The sequence below is a fragment of the Cyprinus carpio genome, chromosome B8 (genome assembly GCF_018340385.1).
Source record: "Cyprinus carpio isolate SPL01 chromosome B8, ASM1834038v1, whole genome shotgun sequence".
Taxonomy (NCBI): domain Eukaryota; kingdom Metazoa; phylum Chordata; class Actinopteri; order Cypriniformes; family Cyprinidae; genus Cyprinus; species Cyprinus carpio.
In genome coordinates, this window is record NC_056604.1 from 16,721,404 (window position 1) to 16,748,172 (window position 26,769).

Here is a 26,769-nt window from a genome sequence, read left to right on the forward strand (position 1 = left end):
AAAAGACCAGTAATTTTCCAGGACATATTCATTATCAATTGTAACCCTGGAACCCAAAAACACAATGCATAATTTAAAATGCAGGTAAAAAATAAATAAAAATACGGAAAATTATTTTATATTAACATAGTACATTGTGCTCTATTTTTTATATACATTTCTTAAGAGTGCTGCATAGCCTACTAGCTAACTAATAATACACTGCTTAAAGCATAATTGTTGAGAACGTGTAGTATTACTAGTTTACTAGCTATTAAAAAAAAAACTTGTAATCTTTCAAAAATGTGTAAGTGTTCAACAATTAAATGTATTTAAAATAGTTTTTTTAATATTATGCTTATTTTTTTACAAACAAATCTAAATTAACATATATAAAATAATTTTCTGAGATTTGATGTGACCCAATTTTGAGTTGTGATTATGACATCATCGCGCAATGACATCACAACGTCATTTACCAACCTTTAGCAACCAATCAACCTTCCTTTAGCAACTTTCTCTAAAAATTAGTTGGCAACACTAGTTAGCCTACTTGTGGAACTTTATCCTTTTTTTGCCTTTATGCTATGTATATGGAAGTAAGCAAAATAACAAGGTGATCAAATCTCTTGTTTGCATTATTGTAATGAAGGTATATTTTTAATTATTATATAATACTAAATAGTGTATTAAAGTTTGATAGCATGCAGAAAAAAAAACATTTATTTGGAAAAATACATATACTTTTTTATTTTCATTTATATTTCACAATAAAACTCATGAAAGCATATTTAACTTTAATACAAACAATCTAACAATAAACATGATGAAAATCACATTTTACCAGAGAACTTCAAATATGCCCTGAAGTTTCTGCTCTGGACATTCTTCCGAATTTAAACATGCAGAATATAAAATCTGAGCTTCTGGAAATGATTACTCATTTGCCCCTGTGAAAAATGACAAATGTCTGTGACAGTCAGGAATATGTTACGTCCTTGAGAATATATTTAAAACCCTTATTCCTCACAGACTTAAAGTTGACTGAAACATGTTTACTACTAATACTTTGAGTGTGCAAGATGAGTGCTTGTCTAATTGAGAGTTCCTCTACAGTTCTCCGCAGCACACAGGCAGGGGATCTTCTCATCCTCAATAGGGAATTTGTAATCATAAGTAATCTCTTCATTTACATTAATAGGTTGCCGAGAGTAGATGACTATCTTCTTTTGAGCTTCGACGGTGACGATTTTGGCATAGCAGTTTGGCTATGGAAGGAAAAACACATAAAACCAGTAAACATAAAATGTTAAAATGAAAATTAATTACAGTCATACTAAACACTAAACAACAAAAATAATTATTTAGCATATTGACAATGTATTATAAAAACATCAGTTTGGTCTTACATTGCAACTGTGATTGATGAATCTTGCCAGGTTACCGCACTTGGTTGCATCAATGATAGTGTCCTGGTCGACCCGGAACAGATAACTGCTTCCAATACCTTCCTTTTCATAGCGCCTTTCACGCATGTCTGCGATCACCTACAAACAGAATTTGGGATATAATAAAAAATACAAATATTCAGGAACTTGATATTTCTAGTTTAAGAAAAAGAACTCACTGTTTTAACTCAGAAATAAGTGCTGAAATCTCTATATATGTGTTTTAAGTTCAGTTTTTTGTATTGTGTATCTCACCTGTCGAATGCTCTGGCCTACATATTCAATTATCATTTCATCTGCAGCAATGGGCTCCTCTGCAAACAGCCCCCAGTCATGAATACGACTCCTGCCAAAACGCAGCTTCTTCTTACGGAACTGTAAAGAGGGAAAATATTTACATTCCTTGTGGACCAAATAAAAAAAATGCAAAAAAGGAAGTAGTAAAACAGTGCTGTTGTGGAAGACTTTGGCATCTCTTAAATAGTGTTATGCTGTTGTTAGGACAGCTGCTCTCACCTTGAGTTGGTTGAATTTGAGGAGGTCGCTGTCACAGCTGAAGGAGGACAACAGGCGACGCTGTTCCGCTCTGAGCTCTGATCCTGATCTGGATGAGGATGGAATCTGAGCTGGCACACTTTTCCCCTGCATAGATCAGCACATAATCTCAAATGACTGTAAATTACGTTTAAAGGTGCATTAAAGGGGTCATATGAAGTTGCTAAAAAGAACATTTATTTGTGTATTTGGTGTAATGAAATGTGTTTATGCGGTTTAAGGTTTAAAAAACACATTATTTTCCACATACTGTACATTATATTTTCTTCTCTATGCCCCGCCTTCTTAAACGCGTCAATTTTTACAAAGCTCATCGGTCTGAAAAGCAAGGTGTGCACTGATTGGCCAGCTATCCAGTGCGTTGTGATTGGCCAAATACCTCAAGCGTGTGATGGAAATGTTACGCCTCTTATCATATTGTGGACTCCGCTTCATCCACGGTGAAAGCCGATCCGGCGATCCACAGCGCAAAGTTGATGTATTTCCTCAGCGACCAGCACGGATCAGCTCTAGGCATGACGAAGCGGATATCTTCTTTTGGAAGGCCAAACAAAGTAGTTTCGCTTTCACAGTGAAACACACAGCTTCTATACGACATGGCGGTGCGGCAACAACAATACTACAACGAGAATAAAAGGTACGCCTTCTTTCTTTGTGTGAACATCTGGGCGGCGTTATGCAAATCTTCCCACATAGTGATGTAGACATGTGGGGGCGTGTTAGAACGAGCCGTTTTAGGGGGGTATGGACGAGTCTTAACTTTAATAAAGAATATCTCTTTGAATTTGAGACTTTAGTCTTTGCAACTTTACAGATCTTCTTTATGCACCAAGAGCTTGTAACACTCCAAAGAGAAAGGAAAATTTGAAATCGCATCATATGACCCCTTTAAATCATGACTTTCAAGACATGACATATTAATGAAAACATCTTGGTCTTGGACTTTATACTGACACCTACTGGTGTGGATGCATAGAGTTTTTGTTCATGACAGTAAAGGGGTCAAACTGCACAACATGCATGATTATGTCATAACATGGTGGCCATGGTAGAATACATTTATTTTTTTCTATTTTAGTTTTTCATTTCATATGAGTTATACTTGCAATTTCTTTAGGAGTAAAACTTTTTTGTAGTGAGAAAATGACTTTAAATCACAGACATAATGTAGAGAAATAACTGATTGTATTTTTAAGTTCTTTAAACACGTTTATATAATTATTTACAAATGAATGGTAACCGTAACAGACAAATAAATCATAATTTTTTTTCCAGTATTACTTTTAGATTACTATAATTGTATTTATTATTTTTTTAATTAGTTTTTACTTTTTTGTTGAAGTTTTTAATATAATGTTTATGTTTTATTTTATTTCAGCTTTATTTCAATTACCAAAAACAATTTGTTAAGGTTTCAGTTAACAATAACAACACTATTTCTTTCTCACCTGATTATCTGAAATAAACTGTTCTGAAGCAGAAAGTTCATCCCTGAGATATCGCAGCTTTTCCCTCTTGCTGATGAAGTAATAACCCTCACTGCGTGCACAACCTGTCACATGATTCCTGATGCCATCCCGCCACCTTCTTGGCCTGTCGTCAGGAGTGCTGGTTGGTGCAAGAGAGTCAAGGAACAAACAACAGAGCAATATGCATATGGAAAATAGATATTTGACAATATATTTTAACATATCTTTCAATACATTTGAAAAAAAAAAAACATTATCAAGTACTGTGACTATGACATGTATGTGTTTAAGGATATGAGGATGTGGGACCCAGCGTGTGCTGTTCAACCAATCACATTCTTTATCCTCCACCACAAGCCTCTCATAAGTGGCCTTCAAGTGATTGATCTCCTCCTCATTCACCCCTTTGGTCCACACAGCATGGAGGACCAACTTCTCTCTTCTCTCAGAACGAGGAGAGAAGATGAGGCGACGTGTAGATGATGGTTCTCTCCACCTTCTCCACACATAAGAAGACTCCTGAAGCCTTTGATTCTCATTCTGTTTGTGTTTGTCTTCTACGGAACACTTCTCTCGATGGGCTTCTGGTGGTTTTTGTTCAGTCCTATTATCTGAGACACAATCCAAAGGCCCCAAAACCCGATTTGAAGAAGATTTTGTTGTTACATTGTTCACTTGTAAAGGAGAAGGAGTATTTATATTTGTGTATTGTCTTGTCCGTTGTACTTCAATCATTCGTCTTCTCATTTTAAGCCGCTCTCGCCGCCTTTTCAAGCGTGCCGTGTCTAAACAAGCTGTTCGACGTCGTGAGGAGATATGACGGTCATGAGGTGCATGACTACTATTTATACTGAAATTATTAGATTGCACCTCTGAGCTGTGATCATGGTGTGCACTAGCCCACAGCTCTCTATGGGTTTGGACAGGTGGAGATAGAGACATGTCTCTCCCTGGAGTCCTTGGGATCCCGCTGTCAGCACATGGAGACAGGACGGGGTTACAGGGGCTTCCCATTCTTGGTGAGGTCTCTTGCAGTAATCCCGCTGGTGTTATTCCCTCAGAGTGATAAACGTGGCGTGCTCCATTTACCCGGCCTGGTGTTTTTGGTATTTCCTCATACGTGGGGTATAAGGAAGGGAGAAGAGGACAGTGGTAAATGGGTGATGAGGGAAGTTCCTGGATGCCTGTGGGAGAGGGAGGAGGTGGTAGTGGTGTAGGTGGTCCTGGAGGTAAAATATGATCCTCAGTCTCCTCCATTTCCAGACATCCCCCAGGTGTGTGAGGCAGCTCCACCTCCTCAATAGTAGGAGGTGAAAATCGCCGTCCCAGCTCCATGTCAGGGTCAATGTCAGACAAAGATCCAGTGGGTGTGATGGGTCTGAGGTTCTCAGAATCCTCCAGTGTTTCTGTAATAACTCTCTGGTCCTCTGAATCTGAAGTGTATTGTGTCTCCAAATCATCTAAAAGCAAAAATGATTGAAAATATAAAGATTACAAAACAAATGTAATACAAAAAAGTTTGAATCAGCTGAATTATCCAACATTACAGTAATACTGCATAAAGGAAAGTAACATTATCCAAATATAACAGCATGTACTGTAAATATTTTGCAAATAAATGTGTTTTTACTACGTTATTATGGTGCAAAAACCTAATTAGTTATTGATTATTATTATACATATATAGGATTTTTCTAATGGCAGCCCTGTAAGTTTGTCATATATTATTGCAAAATGAAAAAATATAGAAATATATAAATTATTTAATACATAATAACATTATTCTTATTTAGACAAAGATGTTTTAGCAGTAGTCAGACAAATGTGAAATCAGTTACTATAAAAAGAAAATTGTAAAATTATCATATTTACATATATATGTATGTGCATGTGTTTCTACATTTTTGTGTTTAGATATGTACAAACTCGAAATTCTAAATCAAAAGTCATATAAATGACGAAATATGTGGCTTTCGGTTTGTTCACTGTGGGGTTGTAAGGCACTGTTTTCCCTTTCTTTTCCTTTTATTGGCTTAATTTTGCTATTTTGTGTAAACTTGCTGTTGAAAAAAGTGTATTATAAGAAGTTATGAAAGAAACGTAAAAAAAAAAAAATAATAATAATAATAATAATTGTTGGAAATGTGAAATGGATCAGTGAAGAGTAAACCATACCTGACAATCCTCTGTATGTGGGAGACGGTGGGCTTGGCAGCTCTGACTCCTGGTCTGAGAAGAATATCACTGGGTCTGGGAGCTGTAGTTTGTTTGTTAAACAGTGTTTAACTGGGTCCTGTAAGGTGTATCTGAGAGGCTCAGGCAGTTTCAGACCTTGCATATAAACTGTTACGCTCAGTTCCTCCTCTGGGTCTTCTGTGCTAGCTGGATCCAAATCTGCTAGAGCCGAACCACAAATCACATTTGACAACACTGATGATTTAGATATTTCTTAATGCTTTGCTACACCAGTTGGATCAGAAAACTAGCTCTGATATATATATATATATATATATATATATATATTAGTATAGATATATATGTGCTGTCAAACGATTAATCATGATTAATCACGATTAATCACATCCAAAATAAAAGTTTTTGTTTGCATAATATATGTGTGAGTTCTGTGTATATTTATTATGTATATATAAATACACAAACATTCATATATTTTAAAACTTTTATACATGTATTTACATGTCTATATTTCTATTCGTATAATTTATACTATAAATAAATATATTTAATATATAAACATAACCTGATTTTCTAAAATACATTGAACAAAATTATAAATGCAGCACTTGTTTTTGCCCCCATTTTTCATGAGCTGAACTCAATGATCTAAGACTTTTTCTATGTACACAAAAGGTCTATTTCTCTCAAATATTGTTCACAAATCTGTCTAAATCTGTGTTAGTGAGCACTTCTCCTTTGCTGAGATAATCCATCCACCTCACAGGTGTGGCATATCAAGATGCTGATTAGACAACATGATTATTACACAGGTGTGCCTTAGGCTGGCCACAATAAAAGGCCACTCTAAAATGTGCAGTTTTACTGTATTGGGTGTCCGGGGTGGGGTCCGAAAACCAGTCAGCATCTGGTGTGACCACCATTTGCCTCACGCAGTGCAATACATCTCCTTTGCATAGAGTTGATCAGGTTGTTGATTGTGGCCCGTGGAATGTTGGTCCACTCCTCTTCAGTGGCTGTGCGAAGTTGCTGGATTTTGGCAGGAACTGGAACACGCTGTCGTATACGCCGATCCAGAGCATCCCAAACATGCTCAGTGGGTGACATGACCGGTGAGTATGCTGGCCATGCAAGAACTGGGATGTTTTCAGCTTCCAGGAATTGTGTACAGGTCCCTGCAACATGGGGCCGTGCATTATCATGCTGCAACATGAGGTGATGGTCGTGGATGAGTGGCACAACAATGGGCCTCAGGATCTCGTCACGGTATCTCTGTGCATTCAAAATGCTATCAATAAAATGCACCTGTGTTCGTTGTCCATAACATATGCCTGCCCATACCATAACCCCATCGCCACCATGGGCCACTCGATCCACAAAGTTGACATCAGCAAACCGTTCACCCGCACGACGCCATACACACTGTCTGCCATCTGCCCTGTACAGTGAAACTGGGATTCATCCATGAAGAGAACACCTCTCCAAAGTGCCAGACACCATCAAATGTGAGCATTTGCCCACTCAAGTTGGTTACGACAATGAACTGCAGTCAAGTTGAGACCCCGATGAGGATGACAAGCATGCAGATAAGCTTCCCTGAGACGGTTTCTGATGGTTTGTGCATACATTCTTTGGTTATGCAAACCAGTTGTTGCAGCAGCTGTACAGGTGGCTGGTCTCAGACGATTTTGGAGGTGAAGATGCTGGATGTGGAGGTCCTGGGCTGGTGTGGTTACACCTGGTCTGCGGTTGTGAGGCCGATTAGATGTACTGCCAAATTCTCTGAAATGCCTTTGGAGATGGCTTATGGTAGAGAAATGAACATTCAATTCACGGGCAACAGCTTTAGTGGACATTCCTGCAGTTAGTATGCCAATTGCACGCTCCCTCACTGTGTGATAAAACTGCACATTTTAGAGTGGCCTTTTATTGTAGCCAGCCTAAGGCACACCTGTGTAATAATCATGCTGTCTAATCAGCAACTTGATATGCCACACCTGTGAGGTGGATGGATTATCTCGGCAAAGGAGAAGTGCTCACTAACACAGATTTAGACAGATTTTTGAACAATATTTGAGAGAAATAGGCCTTTTGTGTACATAGGAAAAAGTCTTAGATCATTGAATTCAGCTCATGAAAAATGGGGGTAAAAAAAAAATTGTTGCGTTTATAATTTTGTTCAGTGTATATACATGCATGTCTGTGTAATTATATATACATAACATTTATTTATATATACATAATAAATATACACAGTACACACACATACAGTATTATGAAAACAAAAACATTTATTTGGGATGCGATTAATTGTTTGACAACACTAATATATGAGAACACAGACTCTGCACTGCTTATATATATATATATATATATATATATATATATATATATACATATATATGATTCCTTTATTTTAATTTTGGAAACATGGGGGTTGATTTGTGTTTTATGTGAAAACAGAAAATCTATTAACTAACCGAACAATTCATGGTCCACATCACTTTCTATTAAATCTGGAGCAGACGGGGTCACAGGGGGGTCAAGATCTTCTTCCCATTGTGTAAAAGATGAGTAAACAGGAGTGTGAATGATCTCCTGATTTTCATTTTCATCCTCATCTGAAGAAATCCATATAGTCTCTTCTATTTTTCTGTCCTCATGTGGAGTTTCAGGAAAAGAATTTTCACCATCCAACTGATCGTCCTCCCCAGAAGACAGAGAGTCCGAGGAATCATAGCTTCTGTCATCTGAGGAGTCAAAGACAGATATAGAGGAAACTGAGGAGTCAATACCAGATGGAGAAGAAGCTGAGGAATCAGAGACAGTTCTGGGAGAGTCTAAGGAGTCGTATCCTTGGCTTTTAGAAGTAGATGAATTTGAACTTGTGTGACTGATAGTATCTGAAAGATATAAAAAACATACAATAAATTTGTCATACAAGAAGTAAAAAAAATAAAATTATTATTAGATAGATAGATAGATAGATAGATAGATAGATAGTAATTATATATATTGTGCTTCAATATATTTAGCAAATCAAAATTTTCAGCATCATTACTCCAGTTTTCAGTGTAACTATTTATTAACAGATATCAGTGAATACCTGTATCTGAGAGATCTTCATCCTCTATGATACCACTAGGATCACTTTTCTCATCTTTACGTACTTCATCAACTTTCATCTCATCACCCTCCTGAAAAACACAATGACAACATGAAACTCGTGTCCATTTGTGACAGGGAATTAATCACAATTTCAGCTTAAATATTACTTTTTATAAAAGTACATCTTTGTTTATAAAAGTGAAACAATACCTGAGCAGACACATGAGATTTTGGATTCTCTGCTTTGTCAGAAACCTCTTCATCTTCTTCTTCCTCACTATCTAATGCTAGAGGTCTGGAATGCCTGCGTTTCACCATTGAGTCCTCACTGGAATTTTTGGTTGTGTCCTCTTCAACAATATCTAGGGCTGTTTGCGGCTCTGATTCTACAGAATAAAGGTTGACCATATTTTGTTATTGTGTAAGATTACTTTAAATGTAAGTAGAATGCAAATTCTTTAATTTAAATTTAAACTTTAAACTTTATACAGTACATTTCTGAATAATATTAAAAAACTATGGGAGCATGTTTCCACCTCTTAGTACAAGATAAAAAATGTAATTGTGAAATAAATGTAAGATAAAGAAATAAAGCTCCATTGTGGAATCACAATCAGAAGATACTATATAAAGTCACAGTCATCTTTTTTTATCTCTAAGGTAGTAAGGTAGGATTCCATAGAAAACAGATCATTTTTCCACACTCACATCATGGGTTTTATAAAACCAAGTGAAACAGCATTCCAAACTAACCTTCATCCTCCGAGTGCTCAAGACCAGGATAAGGGCAGATCCGTTTGACATCACTGGAGGCCTCAGTTAATGGGTCCTTCCTCTTTAACTGAGCATAAACACAAATCAGAAATCATAAACTTTTTTTTAATCAAAATTTTACTGAAGTGCACAAAGCATACTAAATCAGCTCTTCTATGGTATATCTTGAAATTTACTGAAGTGCCAAAGTTGTACCTTAAAAGATGGTAGTTTGATGCCACCATGCAGACTTATTTTTCCTGTGCCCAATACAGAGCTTTCAACCCCTGCATTCCCCATTCTTAGGCTCTGTTCCACCACTCTGAGCATTGTATCTTTATTTCCTCCCGATTTAACAGTTGGGGTAGATACCTTGAAGTGCACAACATGATATATATGAAAACAATGTTGAAATGTTAATGGAAATACAGATTGACACTATTCGCTCCATCACTACTGCTGAAATAAAAAAATAAATCCCACCTTAAATGCCTGTTCTGCATCATCCCACCACTGATCAAATGCTTTGAATGCAACGATCTCAATCATTCTGCGATGTATGTCTTTCTTTACGATAGCCCGTAGCTCTGAAGCAACAACAGCTAGAACTCCATCCACTGTTGCCTTATGGGGTGATTCATTCATAGGGACATACCCCGGTGGAGGTACTGAGGGGTCAAACCTGGGCATGGGGGGTGGAGGCCAAGGTGGTCTGTACCTCAACATTGTAGATGAACCCCCAGCGGAAGGGAATGGTGGGCGATAAGTCATGAAATTGAAGGTTGGAGGGAGGAAGGGAGGTGAGAATGAGGTTTGCACTTGTGTTATTCTAGTTGGAATAGGAAGAGGTACTTGGCTACCCTGCCAGTTGGGTGGCCTACAGACTTGCTGGATCTTTGGAGGAGGGTACAATGAGCAAGAAGAACTAGGCAGAGTGTATCCAGGTAACAATGGAGCCATTGGTGGAGAAGGACCAAGTTTTGAGGGTAAATTAGGAGATGGAAGGCAGGGGTAGTGAGCAGATGGTGATATAGGGATTGGAGGTGGGGACATTTGAGGAATGGTCAGAGGAGAGCTCCTGTTACTGCAGATCACTGGTATACTACATGGCTGATCTGAAGTATCTTCAACTTCATTTGGGTTGACCTTGGGCTTCTTAGCTGACTGAAGTTCATGGTCTTCTTTTCCCACATCATATAGTGAAGTGAGACTCACATCCTCAATACCAGATAAACTTTCTCTTGGATGAGAGCCATTATTACTCGCAATAGATGATGTTTGGTCACAGTTTAGGACCACATCTGTGGAACGAGAAGGAGAGGGGCTGGGAGCTTTGGGAGAAGCCTGAGGATAATAGTCTGGACCATGCTCTTCAGTAGCTGAAGTCTCTGAGTCTGAACTTTCTTGGTTTAGAAGAAGCAGAACTGGACTCCCACCACTAAGAAGCATCTGGATGCGAGAGTCCAGGCTGTCAGGCTTTGACTCCAGAGCAGGAGATTCCAATTCTGGAGAAGGACAGTGCACTGTAGGCTCTGAAAGATCTTCTGTGGTTTCAGAGGAAGAACACGGCTTTGGGGTATATGAGTGAGAAGATTGGCCTTGTGGTGGACAATGATTTTGCTTCACCTCATGGGTTGTCTTAAAAGGTACTTGAGTAGCACTGAAATGATTTTCTGACTTATTTGCATTTATATGTTTATCAAGAAGAATGTGACAAACATCCACTCCAATAGCCTTTTGAGGCAGTATATCTAAATTAGGAAGTGATGGAGGATCTTCACCAACAGATCTGTGATTAACACTGAGGCCCTTGATTGAGCCAGTAAAGTTTTGGCCTGTGAGCTTATCCGGAGCATCCTGAAATGTTCTAAAAGGCAGTTGATTGGCTGTAGATCGGTAGTGAGCTCCCCTATATACAGGTCTATGTATATAGTGGTGCTGTGGCCTACGGTTATATGCGTTTTGGTACTTGCTCTCAAGAGGTCTGACCTGGTGTCCTTTACGAACATGGCTGGTAAAGTGAGGATTGCGTCCTGGAGTTCTTTGCCTATTTGAAAAGCTGCTATTTTGACAAGGAGCTCCACCTAGCTTCCAAAAGTTTTGCACTGCACCTTGAATAATGCTAGGTTTACTTAAGGCTGGTTGGGTCACATGATCAGGCTGAAGCTGTGAGATGTTTGGAATGGACTGAATGAAAGAGACATTGAAGGCACTGTTTATCAGTGTTGATTCATTTGGGTTCTCCTCACATTGAGATGGTGTGCCTGGTCTACTGTGGGTCAGAGAAGGGGTGCAGGGGGTATCTTGGTATTGAGGGGTCTGCCAGAAGCTACTGGGTGTGTCCTGATGCATGCTGGAGTAGGCGGTATCCATGGATAAAGGAGTAGAACAATCTAACGAAGGGGAGCCATTACATATTGAGGATGATGATGATAATGTGTATGTCAGCTTCTTCAGCGTTTCACACTCCTGAAATGTTGAAAGATATTTACAAGTGAACTAAAACAATAAATCCACAGGTTTCCAAAAAAAATAAAAAATAAATAAATAATATGTTAAGCAGAGCCTATGGTCTTGTACTCACAGTTAAAGAGTCAATGAATGAGGATGGTGACTGGGGCCCCCAGGCCTCTTCTCCAACAGGCAGAGTAAAAGGTGTATATAAACCACTAACAAGCATCTGGAAGTATCGGTTCCTCTTCACACCTAAAACAATGAAGATCATGAATCATTTAATGCATGCAAATACAGTAAATGCGGTAATTAAAACTGATTGCATACATGTGTTCATGAAATATTTTATTTAGAAGATACTGATAAGGTATTATAGAAACAAAAAAAAGGTAGAAATGTATTTACCTTTGGGGTCAAACTCTACATGGATGTTGTTTCCCATCACAGAAGTGTTGTGGAGGTTTTTTACTGCATTATTTGCAGCCTTTACAGATTCAAAAACAACTTTTGCTATTCCTAAATGCTTCTTATTCTTTGGATTGTATAAAACTTTCAAATCTTGAACCTCTCCAAAATTTTTACACATTTCAGATAGGAATCCATCTCTAATGTTGTCATTAAGCCTTGCAAATGTCAGCTCCTTCGGTGCTCCAACATAATTCTCATCAACCTAAAAAAAAGGTTTATTGACATATGGCATTATTTTCGTTGTTGTGTTTTGGATATGAGAAACCCAAGGGAAATTTTAATTGGCCAGATAGCATACATCAACATCTGTTTGATACTTTTGAGAAACGACTATAAGTTTGATAACGCTACAGACGATGTGAGGAAAAATGTTACATGACTTGTTTGGGATCTCAGAGACCACAGGAATAAAACAATTACATTTTATTGAATCAATGTTTACATCTTAAAATTGCTGTATTGATTTTTCTAGAATTAGTTTTGTTGGGGTTGAGTTGATCACAATCACCTTTCTTAAAAAAATACCTTATCTCACAAAGTCAGAGGAACAATGTTAAATTGGATAGATAGATAGATAGATAGATAGATAGATAGATAGATAGATAGATAGATAGATAGATGAAAATATTTAATAAAAAAAAAGATTTACACATTTTATTTTCTCAGGGACTCCAAACACCAAGAAAGTCAATACCAATATACTGTAACTAGAGGGTTACGTGTTTATTAATTTTTATAGCTTGCCTTTAACAAAGTAGCCTACTAACCTTAAATTTGGGGACTGGGAGATCTGCTTCTTTGAATTTTGTCCGAAAACGTGCAATTCTGGGATCTTGTATAACATCCACAGGGAAACATTCAGGATGCTGGCGGACAACAATTATGTGAGCATCATTTGTACAATGCAGAATACAGACAGTGTAAATACAGTAGGATTAGATCTCATTAAGTTGGATAACTAATCTTTATGTTAACATCTATATAAATGTTAGTCGTTATTTTTTGTTCTGCTTAAAACCAGATGTACTCACCGGTGCGCTGAAGTGCTGTCCATCATAGCGGTACAGTTTCTGACTTCCGCCGATCAAAACCGGATCAAAAATCAGTTTGTAACAACTCCAGTTTGGAGTTGCGTCTTCCAGTGGATCACAGCGATCGGTTTTGACTAATGCATCTAAAATTGAGAATCACAGCACACAATGAAAAGTAGCGTTTTCACACGACGGAAGCTCTGAGTCATGAATATTCTAAGAAGGCCTACTACTAACAGATATTTTGATAGGCTACAGCTTTATTTCTTACCGTTATCTTTCCGTTGAGCCTCCTTTTCGACGCTTTCGTACATGATTCGCAGTCATTGTACAATGGTAGTAAATTACTCTTTATAAGACGCTGATTAAAACGCTATTTCCAGTAAATATCAGGAGGCTGTTGTCAGGATTGTAGGTCTTACGTGTCTCCCAAGAGGAGCAGCGCATCACTGCTGCACAACAGGTGGGAGGAACCTGCGCCACACCCGCGCTGTCATCGGGACAGAGAGAAGACCGGAGACCGCCGCGAAATATTATAGATAACCATTAGCTAATACAAAACATCGTTGAAAATATTTACAACGAAATATCTGCTAGCGTAAAAAAAAAAAACCCGACATCATTATTATTATTAGCCTATTATCATCTTCATCATCATCGTCATTATTATTACCATTAGTCGCTATTCCCAAATAAAAGTTATAAAATATTATTATCTCTAGGTGAATTGCAACAGTGTGTGGAGTTGGTTGTGAAACTAGGAAAATTTATTTTTAAAAACATAATTTTATGTTTTGGAAATTACTCAACAAATACATAAATGATAGATTCAAAACATAACAGACAAAACATAACCTTGATCATTTTTACATTTTTTACAAATAGGCTATATTTTGGCCTTATCTTTATTGTGGGTCCAGTAGAAGTAGTTAAATTGGCAAACTCTCTCTCTCTCTCTCTCTCTCTCTCTTTACATTTGAGTGAAAGTTTTAAGTAAAGTATATATCAAGCTATACCTCTATCTATATCTGTCTATCTATATCTATCTATCTATCTATCTATCTATCTATATATATACATACATATATATACATATATATATATATATATATATATATATATATAGATATATATAGTATCTCCTCTATACCAATAAGAATAAAATCTCCTGGGATGGGGAAATGTGGGTCCTTTTCAGCACATGGTTAACATATAAGATTAAAATTTGTAAGAATTAATATCATTTTTACATTTTTCTTAGTCATGAGCTCATTGTTTCACATGTGTCTGAAACAAGTAAAAAATATGTACTTGATTCATTTATTAATTCTGTAACACTTTATAATAACTTTCATTAATAAATAATTAACAATCATTATGTAATGCTTAACGGATCATTAGTTCATACAGTATATATTCACATATCTAGAAATGTGAAATAATGTGCTTGTTAATGTTTACTAATAAATGTATTAAACATTACCTAATAATTAACATTTCATTCAAATGCTTACAAATTTCATTGAACTTTTAATTCATATGATCATGCACATCTTGAAAATCTACAAATGATTTTAACAGATGTTATACAGTGATTAAAATCTTTTGTTAATACACAACCTTTGCTGCTGTTGAGGTGTAATACTAAGGTTAGGGACAGGTTTGGTGGTATAGGTTTAAGGTTGGGTAAGGGGTTAACAAGTGTGCAAGGGTCAATTTGATTACTATAAAGGAACACAATTCAATCTGTTTATATTGCATTGTTTTGATAAATGAAGTATTTTCTTGAAAAAATAGTTTTTTGCCCCCTCCTGTTGATGTATGACTCAAGGAATATTCTGTTTAATGATTGTTACGCCCCGTGACTCAAAAGGGGACGCAACAAAAACTGGGACATAAGAGAGCCAATTCGTAAAGAAACGTTTTATTTAAATAAGACAAATAGGCTATACAAAACAAAGTATGGTAGTATCCAAAAGTCAGTAATTGCGTCCTAAGGGTAAGTGTGAAAATGTAATGTGCTGTGCTGTAGTCTCGTGATGTATGCAAAAAGAACCATTATCAAACCATAACGAAAAACAATCAAGTTGGCCGCCCACGCCCCCTGCCATGGAGCTTGCTTCTCTTAAAGAGGCAAGGGAAATTGGGCACAGGTGTCACTGATGCAACCGGGTTACGGGGGGGCGGAGTCATCAGTCTTCTACTGGAAAAAACCAGTGAATACCCAGGTCGTCACACTCCTCCCCTTAGAACAGGGATCTGTTAAGAATCCCTGCAAACAAACACAAACAATTAAAACAAAAACATAAGCCCCATACAGAAAAAAAATTAAGTACCAAGGACAGCAACCAGAGCCAAAATAGTGTTTTTTAACACCAACTTAAGCATCATTCATAGGGGAACGTGACAGTGCGTCTGCCACAACGTTTTCAGACCCTCTAATGTGCTTAATATCAAGGCAATAAGCCTGAAGAAACAAAGACCAACGTATCAGCCTTTGGTTAGGACAGTAAAGAGAATTTAAAAAACGTCAATGGGTTGTGGTCTGTATAAATGACAACAGGTTGACTTGAGCCAACATAGATGTCAAAATGCTGTAACGCCCAAACCAAAGCTAGAGCCTCCTTTTCCACCACGGAATAATTTAGCTGGTATGAGTTGAACTTGCACGAAAAGAAACTGACAGGCCGAACAACCCCGTGTTCATCAGACTGTTGGAGAACAGCTCCAGCTCCAACCTGACTTGCATCAACCTGCAAAGAGAAAGACCTTTCAAAGCAAGGAGCCGCAAGGACAGAAGATGAACACAATAGAGACTTAACATTTTCAAAAGCTAGCGCACAATTTGACGACCATATGAACTTTGTTTTGGTTTTCAAAAGATCGGTAAGTGGTGCAACAACTGACGAAAAGTTACAGCAAAAGGAACGATAATAACCCACTAAACCCAAAAAACGCATAAGCTCTCTTTTGGTAGTAGGCGCAGAGTATTCTTGAATAGCTTGAACTTTTGCATTTAATGGTCGAACTTCCCCACTTCCGACCACTTTACCCAAGTATGTCACAGTGGCCCGAGCAAAATCACACTTGGCTAAATTCACAGTCAAGCTAGCTTCCGAAAGGCGCATCAAAAACTGCATGCAGACGTTGTAAGTGCAAGTCCCAACTGTCACTGAAGACAACCAGATCATCTAAATACACAGCACACCCCTCAAGGCCTGATACCACACGGTACATCAGGCGTTGAAAAGGTGGCAGGAGCATTTCTAAGCCCAAAACTCATTACTTTGTAGGAGTAAAGACCTGATGGAGAGTAATGAAGGAAGAGATTTCTTGAGCTCGCCGAGTCAAAGGCACCTGCCAGTAACCTCTTAGCAGGTCAAGTTTAGTTACATACCTAGCTGAGCCTACCTGGTCAACACAATCATCCACCCGAGGGAGTGGAAAACAATCAGGCTTTGTCACAGCGTTTACCTTTCGAAAGTCTGTACAAAACCTTACAGACCCATCAGGTTTTCCTACTAATAGACATGGAGACGCCCAGTCAGAACACGAAGAAACTGCAATATCATTTTCTTGCATATACTTAATCTCTGTTTCCATCAAATCTCTTTTTTCTGGTGACACACGGATAATAACGCTGTCTGACAGGGGAAGCATTACCCACATCAATATCATGCTCAACCCAATCTGTTCGCGACGGCGTATCTCCAAACAACCCAGGGAAACTCCGCAAAAGTGCACTCAACTCCGCTACCTGCGAAGGAGACAAGTGGACCAGAACATCGTTTAACCCTTTCCAGAGACTCAGAATTATTTAAACGTCCACGTAAAATATACCATCATCTGGTTCTTTACCCTCATTCTCCATTTGCCCGGAGCAAAACCCAGCTCCAGCACCTGAAACAGCAAGGAGAGCAGAACGAACAGGGTTTACTTCCGCACTAGACTTCTCATAATATGGTTTCAGTAAATTCACATGATATAATTGAGTTAACTTTCTCCGAGAGACGGAGTGAAAATCTCATAATTTTCATCACTCAGTTTACGCTTCACCACATACGGGCCTTCAAATTTTGCTTCAAAAGAAGATGGCAAAAGACGTGACACAAGAACTTGGTCTCCTGGCTCAAAAACACGACGTTCCACCTGGCGATCATACAACCGTTTCATGCCTGCCTGTTGTTTTTTTAGTTGAACTCTGGCCAATGCTCTAGCCTCAATTAACCTCTGTCTAAACCCATAAACGTACGACAACAGATTTTTTTCGGCGAGTCAGAAATTTTGACGGAACTTTGTAAACACTGCCAAAAGCCCACGAACTTTATGACCGAAAACTAAATCGTTGGGACTAAACCCAGTGGTTTCGTGCACAACCTCACGTGCAGCCAGTAGTAACCAGGGCAAATCCTCCTCCCAATCTCTGTCCAACTGCACACAATAAGCACGAAGAAGAGACTTCAGCGTTTGATGAAATCTCTCCAATGCTCCCTGGCTTTGCGGATGATGCACACTAGCAAGATTATGTTTGATTTTAAGCTGTTTTAAAACCTGTTGGAAGAGATGAGAGGTAAGGTTAGTACCCTGATCACTTTGAATGATTTTAGGAATGCCAAAAAATGACATGAATTGTGACAAAGCTCTTACAATTGATCGCGATGTAATTGTTCGCAATGGATAGGCCGAAGGAAAAACGTGTAGCCAAACACATGACCGTAAGCAAATATTTGCTTCCCGATTTTGAAGGTGGGCATAGGGCCCACGCAATCAACAATAAGATGTTCAAAGGGATTACAATCAGCAGAAATCGGATGTAATGGAGCCGGTTTCAGTTTTTGATTTGGCTTACTGGTTACCTGACAAACGTGACATGACCGTATGTAGGTTGAAATATTGCTCTTTAAACGTGGCCAAAAAAAATACTGCAAAACACGATCATAGGTCTTACGCACCCCAGAATGACCCGACTTTTCGTGTGCAACCTCCAACACGCCATGCCGAAATTTTGTGGGAACCACTACCTGAACAATAGGATCTCCCACAAAATTCTCACCATGCGGACTCCATTTCCTCAGCAACAACCCATCTTGTACAAAATAGCTTCTAGCCTTATCTGGTACGTCGCCATCCTGAAGTGCAGCGGTAAACAGCTCATCCAAAGTGGAATCTAACTGTTGTTCTTTACTCAGCTCATCTGCAGACAGAGGAAAAGGCAGAGTAGACAAATCAGGTACAGGCAAAAAAACGTGCTGTGCCTTTAACTCACTTCTTTCTTGAGGCCTTCAAATACTCCATACTTTTAGCCATAGCGCGAGTTACAACCGAGCGGCAACCTCCCGCTCTCTCTCGTGAAGCCAATAAGGAAGTGACTAAAACTTCAATTCATCGACTGGCCGCTTGAGGCTGGCTGCAAAAGGGAGTCAGTCCCATAGACTCTCCATGTTAAAATGCCCAACTTTACAGCAGAAAAAAAAACATATTTACAGCCTGGTTGAAAAAATGATTTGGTCTATATTGCTAATTTTGCCCTTCATGACAACTGTGATGAGGGTGAATTTTTTTATAACTAATCCTTTTAAATTATATTAAGCCTTAAAGTTCTGCATAATTAAGGGCGTGGCCACTTGAGTGACAGGTGGATTGCCGCTGCTGACAATGCCGGCGCGCTAGGTGGGCGTGGCTTCAGCAACCAGCTCCCGCCTTTTTGCCCATTTTCCCCGGTTCCGGGAGAGTCGCGCGGTGACGCGCTGCCAAAAAATGACGGCGGCCCGCTCTGCACAATTTGAGCTTCAAAACCGCTATTGAGGAGTCTATGGGTGACGTCACGGACACTACGTCCATATTTTTTTACAGTCTATGGTTACAACACCCACAGGGTCTACCACCATTTCGTGCTCACTCAACTCTTCACTAGATGAAACCATAGGAGACGGAGACGCATTTGGCCACACCCTGTCTCCTGCTAATTTGTTTCCCAAGATAAGGTGTACACCCTCAATTGGTAAAGCAGGACGCAAACCCACTACTACTTCCCCAGTCACTAAATCAGAGTGAAGCTTAACCTTATGAAGAGGAACTGTTAATGTATTTAAGCCCATACCTCGAACTAACACACTATTACCAGTTTCAGATTGCACCGAAAACGGCAAAATGGACTCTAAAATGAAAGAATCCATAGCTCCTGTGTCACGTAAAATTCTGACAGGAACTTCAACTCCTTCTGACAATGACACTCGACCTTCTGTAATAAAAGGAGCATAAGTGGACAAATCATCATTAAACAGTTTATTCCCAGACTCAACACCACTTGAATGAACAGAATTTGCAACTGCAGCAGGCTTAAACTTATTTACATCAATCGGTTTATTTTTCTCTTTAAGTATAGGGCAGTCCCCTTTCCAATGGCCTTTTCCCCGACAGTAATTACAGATTTTAGACGGATCAAACTTCCCTGAAGAAAAAGTAACCCACCCTGAGAACCAGCATATGTAAAGCGATTCGTGGCAACTTCACGTGTTCTCCAATCAGCAGCAGTGTTTTTTATGAGTGAGCACAAAGTCATCAGCCAACAATGCTGCCGCCTCAGGAGACTCAATTTTTGTGCTCACTGATATACATCGCAATTGGATCAGAAACGGAAAGTTTAAAACTGTTCAACTATAATCAATTCAAGCAGTTCCTCAAATGTTTTGGCCTTAAGCGACGCACACCAACGAGTAACATGTCGTCTTAAATCTTGCACAAACTCCAAATGAGTCTGTCCCTGCTCCTTTTTACAAGACCTAAAACGTTGTCGATATGTTTCTGGTACACACTCATATGCTTTCAAAACCGCGAATTTAACGGTTTCATAATCTCTGCAGTCATCTGTACTCAAAGCAGCAAAAGCTAACTGCGCCTTACCAACCAATACACTCTGTAGTAACAGAACACAATCGGTTTTAGACCAACCTTGTAACACAGCAACACGTTCAAGCATAGTAAAAAAAACATCCGGAATCAACCTCATTAAATTTAGAAACAAGTTTTAAGCTTTGATTCAGTGGAAACTTCTCACTCTCACCAACAGTTGACCCAACGTCACCAACTTTACCTTCTTCAATGAGCTTCAGTTTTAAGAACTGCAAGTCCATCTTTGCTTTATCGAATTCCATTTTATCACGCTCCGACTTCTGCTTTATTTTCTCATGTTCCATTTGTAACAATAATAACTCTTTTTGCTGGTCAAAAGTTAAAGCAGACTGTGTAGTCAAACTTTTTACGTGCTGGTCACTTTCACTCATTTCAGCTATCAGAACTTTCTTATCAACCAGTTTATTTTTCAACTCAGTTTTAATGCTACTTTCTTTTATTCTCTTATCGCTAAGTTTTACTTCATAATATTCAGCGATTTTCAAAAGTTGTTCTTTTGTACACTTATTTAACAACACGTGCGACGGCGATTCAACAAATTGGTCAATATCAGCCATAAGCAAATAAACCACAGACTGAAAGTTTTCAAATGTGCAATCAAATACTTGGAAATTAACCCACTATCTAACTCTTAAAAATCTACCTACTTAACTAAAACCTAAATCTTCATGTGGATACTGGCGGGGGGAAATTAAGCACACAAGCCCAGTGGGTGGAACTGCAACTAGTTAAACCAGCGACAATTCTCAACACCATGGAAATGCTCCCGAGACAACCGCTACTACCCGCGTTCACCACAACACTACAAAAATAACAAAACCCGATATGTCTCAAAGGAAACACACCGCTAAACCTAACAGGGATAAATTCCAAGTCAAAACAAACACTATTGCACAAAGGAAACTTACCAGTCGGAGGATTCAAACGACGACCAAACGACTGCACAAAATGCTTTCAGATGTCCCCAAAGCACCTATCGTGAAGTAATTATTCAAATTGGGATCCCCCAGACGTCACGACCAAATAATTTCAAATCCCCTTTAAAGGAATAGGAAACAACAAAACAATCCAAATAATCAAACATATTCAAATAAGGCATAGAATTAGCCTAATCCCGGACGAGCCCCCATTTGTTACGCCCCGTGACTCAAAAGGGGACGCAACAAAAACTGGGACATAAGAGAGCCAATTCGTAAAGAAACGTTTTATTTAAATAAGACAAATAGGCTATACAAAACAAAGTATGGTAGTATTCAAAAGTCAGTAATTGCGTCCTAAAGGTATGTGTGAAAATGTAATGTGCTGTGCTGTAGTCTCGTGATGTATGCAAAAAGAACCATTATCAAACCATAACGAAAAACAATCAAGTTGGCCGCCCGCGCCCCAGCCATCGAGCTTGCTTCTCTTAAAGAGGCAAGGGAAATTGGGCACAGGTGTCACTGATGCAACCGGGTTACGGGGGGGCGGAGTCATCAGTCTTCTACTGGAAAAAACCCAATGAATACCCAGGTCGTCACAATGATACACAATAGTATACTAATATAAGTGTTGAGGTGATAAAAACATGTTTTTCACCCAAATTACAATGTGTGATATGTTTTTACTTAACTAACCACCCTTTACACAAACATTGTTAAAGTAGCTAAAAGTCCAGTGCCAATAAAGATAGCCTACTAAAAAAAAATTGTAAATGTTTTATAAACATTTACAAATGATGAATAGACTCCATTTTAGATTGGGTACTGCAAAAACATGAACAAATGATTAATAAATAATTTAAGATGTGCAAATAGTAGAAGTTGACAGAACATACAAAGGCCAAATATATGACCTTTACAGACTATGATTATGAGCTAATTAATATATTAACATGAATAGTTTGTGAAGTGCCTATAAGCTATATTTTCACAACATTTGTAAATGTAAAAATGAGCATTAGCTGTGTGAACTGAAGTTCAATGACAATTATATAAGCATTCAAAAGTTCATGAACAAATATGCTTGTAAATATTGTAGAATTTCTGTAAAAATCATTTGTAGATTTTCAAAATGCATTGTAAGTTTAATGACATTTGTAAACATTAACTAATGATCCGTTAAGCATTATATGATGTGTGTTAATGATTTATTAATGAAGCTTTAAATCATTGTAAACCATCTGTCAAAATCATTTGAAGATTTTTTTTTTAATCTATGATCATATGAATTGAAAGTTTAATGACATTTGTAAGCATTTCAATTTACATTAAATAATGATCTGTTAATCATTTGGTGATGTTTGATAAGTTCATTAGTTAACATTAACAAGCACATTATCTCATATTTCTAGATATGTGAATATATTAAGTAAGGATTGGGTAAACAATATATAATGTTTGTTAATGATTTATTAATGAAAGTTATTATAAAGTGTTACTGGCAGGATTGCTTTCTAATTACTGATAGATTTCTGCTGGTGTCTTGGCTTTCTGTGACTTTTTGCACCTCTCTTTCTTCATGTGTTCAATACTTTTTGCCAGTGTCATTCTACTTTATTACACAGAACTTAATTTCTGAACTCATTTGTTTTGCTTTCTTTGTATGTATGGATTATCAGATGAGGAAGAGTTTGGTGATCAGCGAAGAAGAGCTACGTGAGGAACATAAATACAACTGCACAATGAAGCACCTCATTCTGGACAACAAACTGGACATTATTTTTGATAAAGAAAAACTAACAAACATTCAAACAATCAAAACTGCAAAACATTAGATAGACGTTAGATCCAGTTACTTTATTGTCATTGTAAACATTACAATGAAATTTAAATCAGTCCAAAATTTGTCTGTTGCGTACAGATTTCATTTCCTGTTGTTTCTTTCCACCACAGTTTCAAACGGCTGAATCTGACCCAGTATCCTTCAGTAAGTCTGTAGTTTTCAGAGAGCTGGGCTTCGTGTTTTTGGCTGTTTTTATCACAGCTGCACTCATCACATGGAGGAAGAGATGTGCTGCTGATGTAAATGTTCTGTAAATTCAGTTAGAAAAAGAAACCAAACTGTAGTTATTTTAGAAACACTCTTTCAAAGTTCACCATATGCAGTTTATGTTTCTGTAGTGATACTCTGTATTTAACATGATTAAACAATTTAATTCTTATAAAGATAGGGCTCTGAGGCATCACAGAGTAATGTGAGTACACTATTTTATGAAGTGATATGAATACAGCAACATGTTCATTTTAAGAATGAAACTAAAAGACTGTTTCTCTGTTTCTGCTTTGGGCAAAGTGAAACATAAACAGTGAGTCTATGGGCCCATATAAGGTCAAGACAACACATTACAGGCCTATTATCTCCTGCAATCACTGGTTTTTGTTGGTTTGTTTTGTTTTTGGTCCAATCTTTTTTATTATTATTAATATCCTGCTATTTTCTACTATACATGCAGAAAATGTTTTTAATTTTTTTTTTTTTTTACATTTGTTCAAAGAATGGCATTGCACTTTGATGTATAGAAAGATCATAGAGAGTGAAAACATTGAATGACATTTTTTCTGTTAGCTGTTTCACTTTTGCAGTGGTTCAAAGATCCCCGACTCTGGTTCTGCTGAAATGACAAAGCTGTGTATTTTCAAACTTTTAATTAATAAGTAAAGAGTTTCACTAAATAACAATTTCTTAACTGGTGTTTCAAGAATTGTATGTTTGACATATTGGTCCATCTTTTACACAGAAATTGCACAATGTGTTATACCGTTGTTGTTGTTGTTGTTGTTGTTTTTTTACAATTTGTTATACAGATCTTTCCATTTTTTGTCATATTTTCATATATTTTATAAATATTCATATATCATATATATCTTATTTATCATATAAATCGTCATATTTTATTTTATTTATTTAATTCTGTTTACTTAATCGTTGTTCCTTCTGTAAAGTCTGCCAATGTAGTTATTTTACTTCCTCCACAAATAATAATAATTAAAAAAAAAAAAAAAAACCGGCACAGATTTTATTGTTAAAATGACACAGACGAACAGAAGAACAGTAGTCCGATTGAGAACAGTGAGTAGACAGGACTTTTATTTTGACCTGGCGTTCAGACGTCATAAGACTGCGCCGCTCTCATCTGGCTCAACAGAGGTTTGTGTTTTTGAACGTTTATGTATTTAAGGTGTTTAAATCTATTTATAGTAGTTTACAAGTAATATGAAATCAACCAGTTATTTGCTATGTGAAGTGCTTGTCCGTGTGCCGCTTTACGGTTACATTTTCAGATTATAATACAAAGGCAAAAATGAAATATAAAACTAAACCTTAAGGTTTTTTGTTGTTGTTGTTGTTGTTGTTGTTTTTTTTTTTTTTTTTCATTTAGAGCAAACTCATTTACTCACACTCACGTCGTTACAAACGTGTGATTTTCTTTATGGAACATATAACATGTTTTTGCATTTGTATTGATATGTTGTAAAAATGTAATTAAGCGTTACATAAACCCTAATGATGTATCTCCTTTATGCGTGTTATTTGTCTGCAATTTAATTATCTGGAATCATATTTCTTTCTATTATTTGTTTTCCTCATTTTAAACATGACATAATTTCCAAACATACAGGGAAAAAGCAACTGCTGCTGTCTGTTATTAAGATGGCGTTTATTAAAGAAGAGAGTGAAGACATGAGCATTTCAGAGCCATTCCGACTGAGACGTGAAGATACTGAGGAACAAACAGGTTGGTTCTCAAATGTGAATTATGTAAATTGTTTTTTAATTTTCACAAATATAAGTTGTTCTTTACTAAAATCATAACATCAAAATGTCATGTAAATTCATGTAAAGATGTTAGAAATTAATAGTGCAATAATAGCCTACCTTTGCAATAATGCCATAATCATTCACCGTGGGCACTGCGGAATACAGGGTTACATTCATGATTTTTAAGTGATATGTCATTTTACAAGATTGTATTGTCACAATACCAAATAGTTTCAGTATAAAACAAAACTATTTGAATTCTTACACGGTTTTATTATTTTAACTTTTTGAAGATAAAAAATAAATTAGAATTTTTTTATGCTAATTTAAGTAAATAATACATTAAAACATTAGCATGTAGCCTTCAATTATTTTTAAATTAAAGGGATACTCCACCCCAAAATAAAATTTTTGTCATTAATCAATACCCCCATGTCGTTCCAAACCCGTAAAAGCTCAGTTCGTCTTCAGAACACAATTTAAGATATTTTGGATGAAAACCGGGAGGCTTGTGACTGTCCCATGGACTGCCAAGTAAATAACAGTGTCAAGGTCCATAAAAGGTATGAAAGTCGTTGTCAGAATACTCCATCTGTCATCAGACGTGCAATCTGGGTTATATGAAGCAACGAGAACACTTTTTGATACAGAAGAGCATATGCAGCATACAGTGATATGGAGAGACACAGAGGAGACCTCTGACAAAGGAATTATTGAATAAAGTCATTATTTTTGTTTTCTTTGCTTACAAAAAGTGTTCCCGTTGCTTCATATAACCCAGATTGCACGCCTGATGACAGATGGAGTATTCTGACAACGACTTTCATACCTATTATGGACCTAGACACTGCTATTTACTTGGCAGTCTGTGGGACAGTCTCAGGCCTCCAGGTTTTCATCCAAAATATCTTAAATTGTGTTCCGAAGATGAACGGAGCTTTTACAGGTTTGGAGCGACATGGGGGTATTGATTAATGGCAAAATTTTCATTTTGGGGTGGAGTATCACTTTAAGTAAACATGAAGGTCAAGTGAAAAGTCAATGATAAGTAGAACAAAGATTGATATATAATAGAATAAGTGCACTTTTTTTTTTTTTTTTGGTCCCATCTGTTTCTTCAGCTGTTACCTTACTTAATTCCAATGAAATCCTAACTTAAGTATGGTTGTCACTCCCAAAACTTTGTAGTGTGTACTTAGCAGCATGAAAAATAACTTCAAATTGTGAATGGGTTATATACCGAAAGCGACAAAATTTGTCAAGTCAATTCATGTCAACGCAAGCTCACTGACTCACAAAACTCATGTTATAATCAAAAATCTGTCTGGATTACATAATGTACCTCTTATTTACAATGTCTTTAATACTTTGTTGGTTATAAATGTCTGTGGCTACAATGTTAAACACTTCTAACACGCATTGCAAATAGAATTCTTGATTTCTGTTGTTTTGTGTCATTGAACTGGGGTTTGCTTTTTTCACTTTAGACCTAATGCTGCTCAAAGAGGAGAGTCAAGAACTAAATGAAATGGAGGAGAAAGAGCAGCATGAAATCAGAACTGGTGAAAAACTTCGCTTGCAGACTGAAAAGTCACAAAAACTAGTGCAGGAGACAGAATCTGAAAGTTATTTCACCTGCCATCAGTGTGGAAGCGTTTT

At 37.4% G+C, this 26,769-nt stretch overlaps 2 protein-coding genes across 3 annotated transcripts in view; one reads left to right on the top strand and one right to left on the bottom strand.

Annotated features, from left to right (window-relative positions):
* Nucleotides 1–760: 760 nt before the first annotated feature.
* LOC109078826 (histone-lysine N-methyltransferase SETD1B-like) lies at nucleotides 761–14,204 on the bottom strand. 2 transcript variants are annotated; one of them, XM_042729993.1, is made up of 18 exons: nucleotides 13,733–14,204; nucleotides 13,462–13,604; nucleotides 13,198–13,296; nucleotides 12,368–12,632; nucleotides 12,093–12,214; nucleotides 9,992–11,977; nucleotides 9,725–9,880; nucleotides 9,509–9,596; nucleotides 8,966–9,141; nucleotides 8,754–8,844; nucleotides 8,128–8,550; nucleotides 5,627–5,848; nucleotides 3,748–4,911; nucleotides 3,431–3,597; nucleotides 1,944–2,069; nucleotides 1,683–1,802; nucleotides 1,389–1,526; nucleotides 761–1,247 (listed from the first exon to the last, which is right to left on the bottom strand). In XM_042729993.1, the coding sequence occupies exons 1-18, from the start codon at nucleotides 13,773–13,775 to the stop codon at nucleotides 1,074–1,076; spliced, it is 5,703 nt and encodes a 1,900-aa protein (XP_042585927.1). In that variant the 5' UTR covers nucleotides 13,776–14,204; the 3' UTR covers nucleotides 761–1,073. The 2 variants fall into 2 exon arrangements, with proteins under 2 accessions (XP_042585927.1, XP_042585929.1); XM_042729995.1 differs by having other exon boundaries at nucleotides 5,627–5,845; nucleotides 13,733–14,203.
* Nucleotides 14,205–24,393: 10,189 nt separating this feature from the next.
* LOC109078835 (gastrula zinc finger protein XlCGF57.1-like) overlaps nucleotides 24,394–26,769 on the top strand; it is a 4,935-nt gene continuing 2,559 nt past the window's right edge. Inside the window, exons 1-3 of the mRNA XM_019094025.2 lie at nucleotides 24,394–24,498; nucleotides 24,971–25,087; nucleotides 26,598–26,769. Coding sequence (XP_018949570.2) covers nucleotides 25,003–25,087; nucleotides 26,598–26,769 — 257 coding nt within the window. The 5' untranslated portion in view covers nucleotides 24,394–24,498; nucleotides 24,971–25,002. The remainder of the gene's footprint in view (nucleotides 24,499–24,970; nucleotides 25,088–26,597) is intronic.

Excerpts from the sequence above, each read along its gene's own strand:
- LOC109078826 (XM_042729993.1), bottom strand. The coding sequence starts at position 13,775 with ATGTACGAAAGCGTCGAAAAGGAGGCTCAACGGAAAGATAACG. Across the intron at positions 8,551-8,753 it reads TGAAGATCTCTCAGATACAG|ATACTATCAGTCACACAAGT; the intron begins GTATTCACTGAT and ends TATATCTTTCAG. Across the intron at positions 4,912-5,626 it reads CACATACAGAGGATTGTCAG|ATGATTTGGAGACACAATAC; the intron begins GTATGGTTTACT and ends TTTTGCTTTTAG.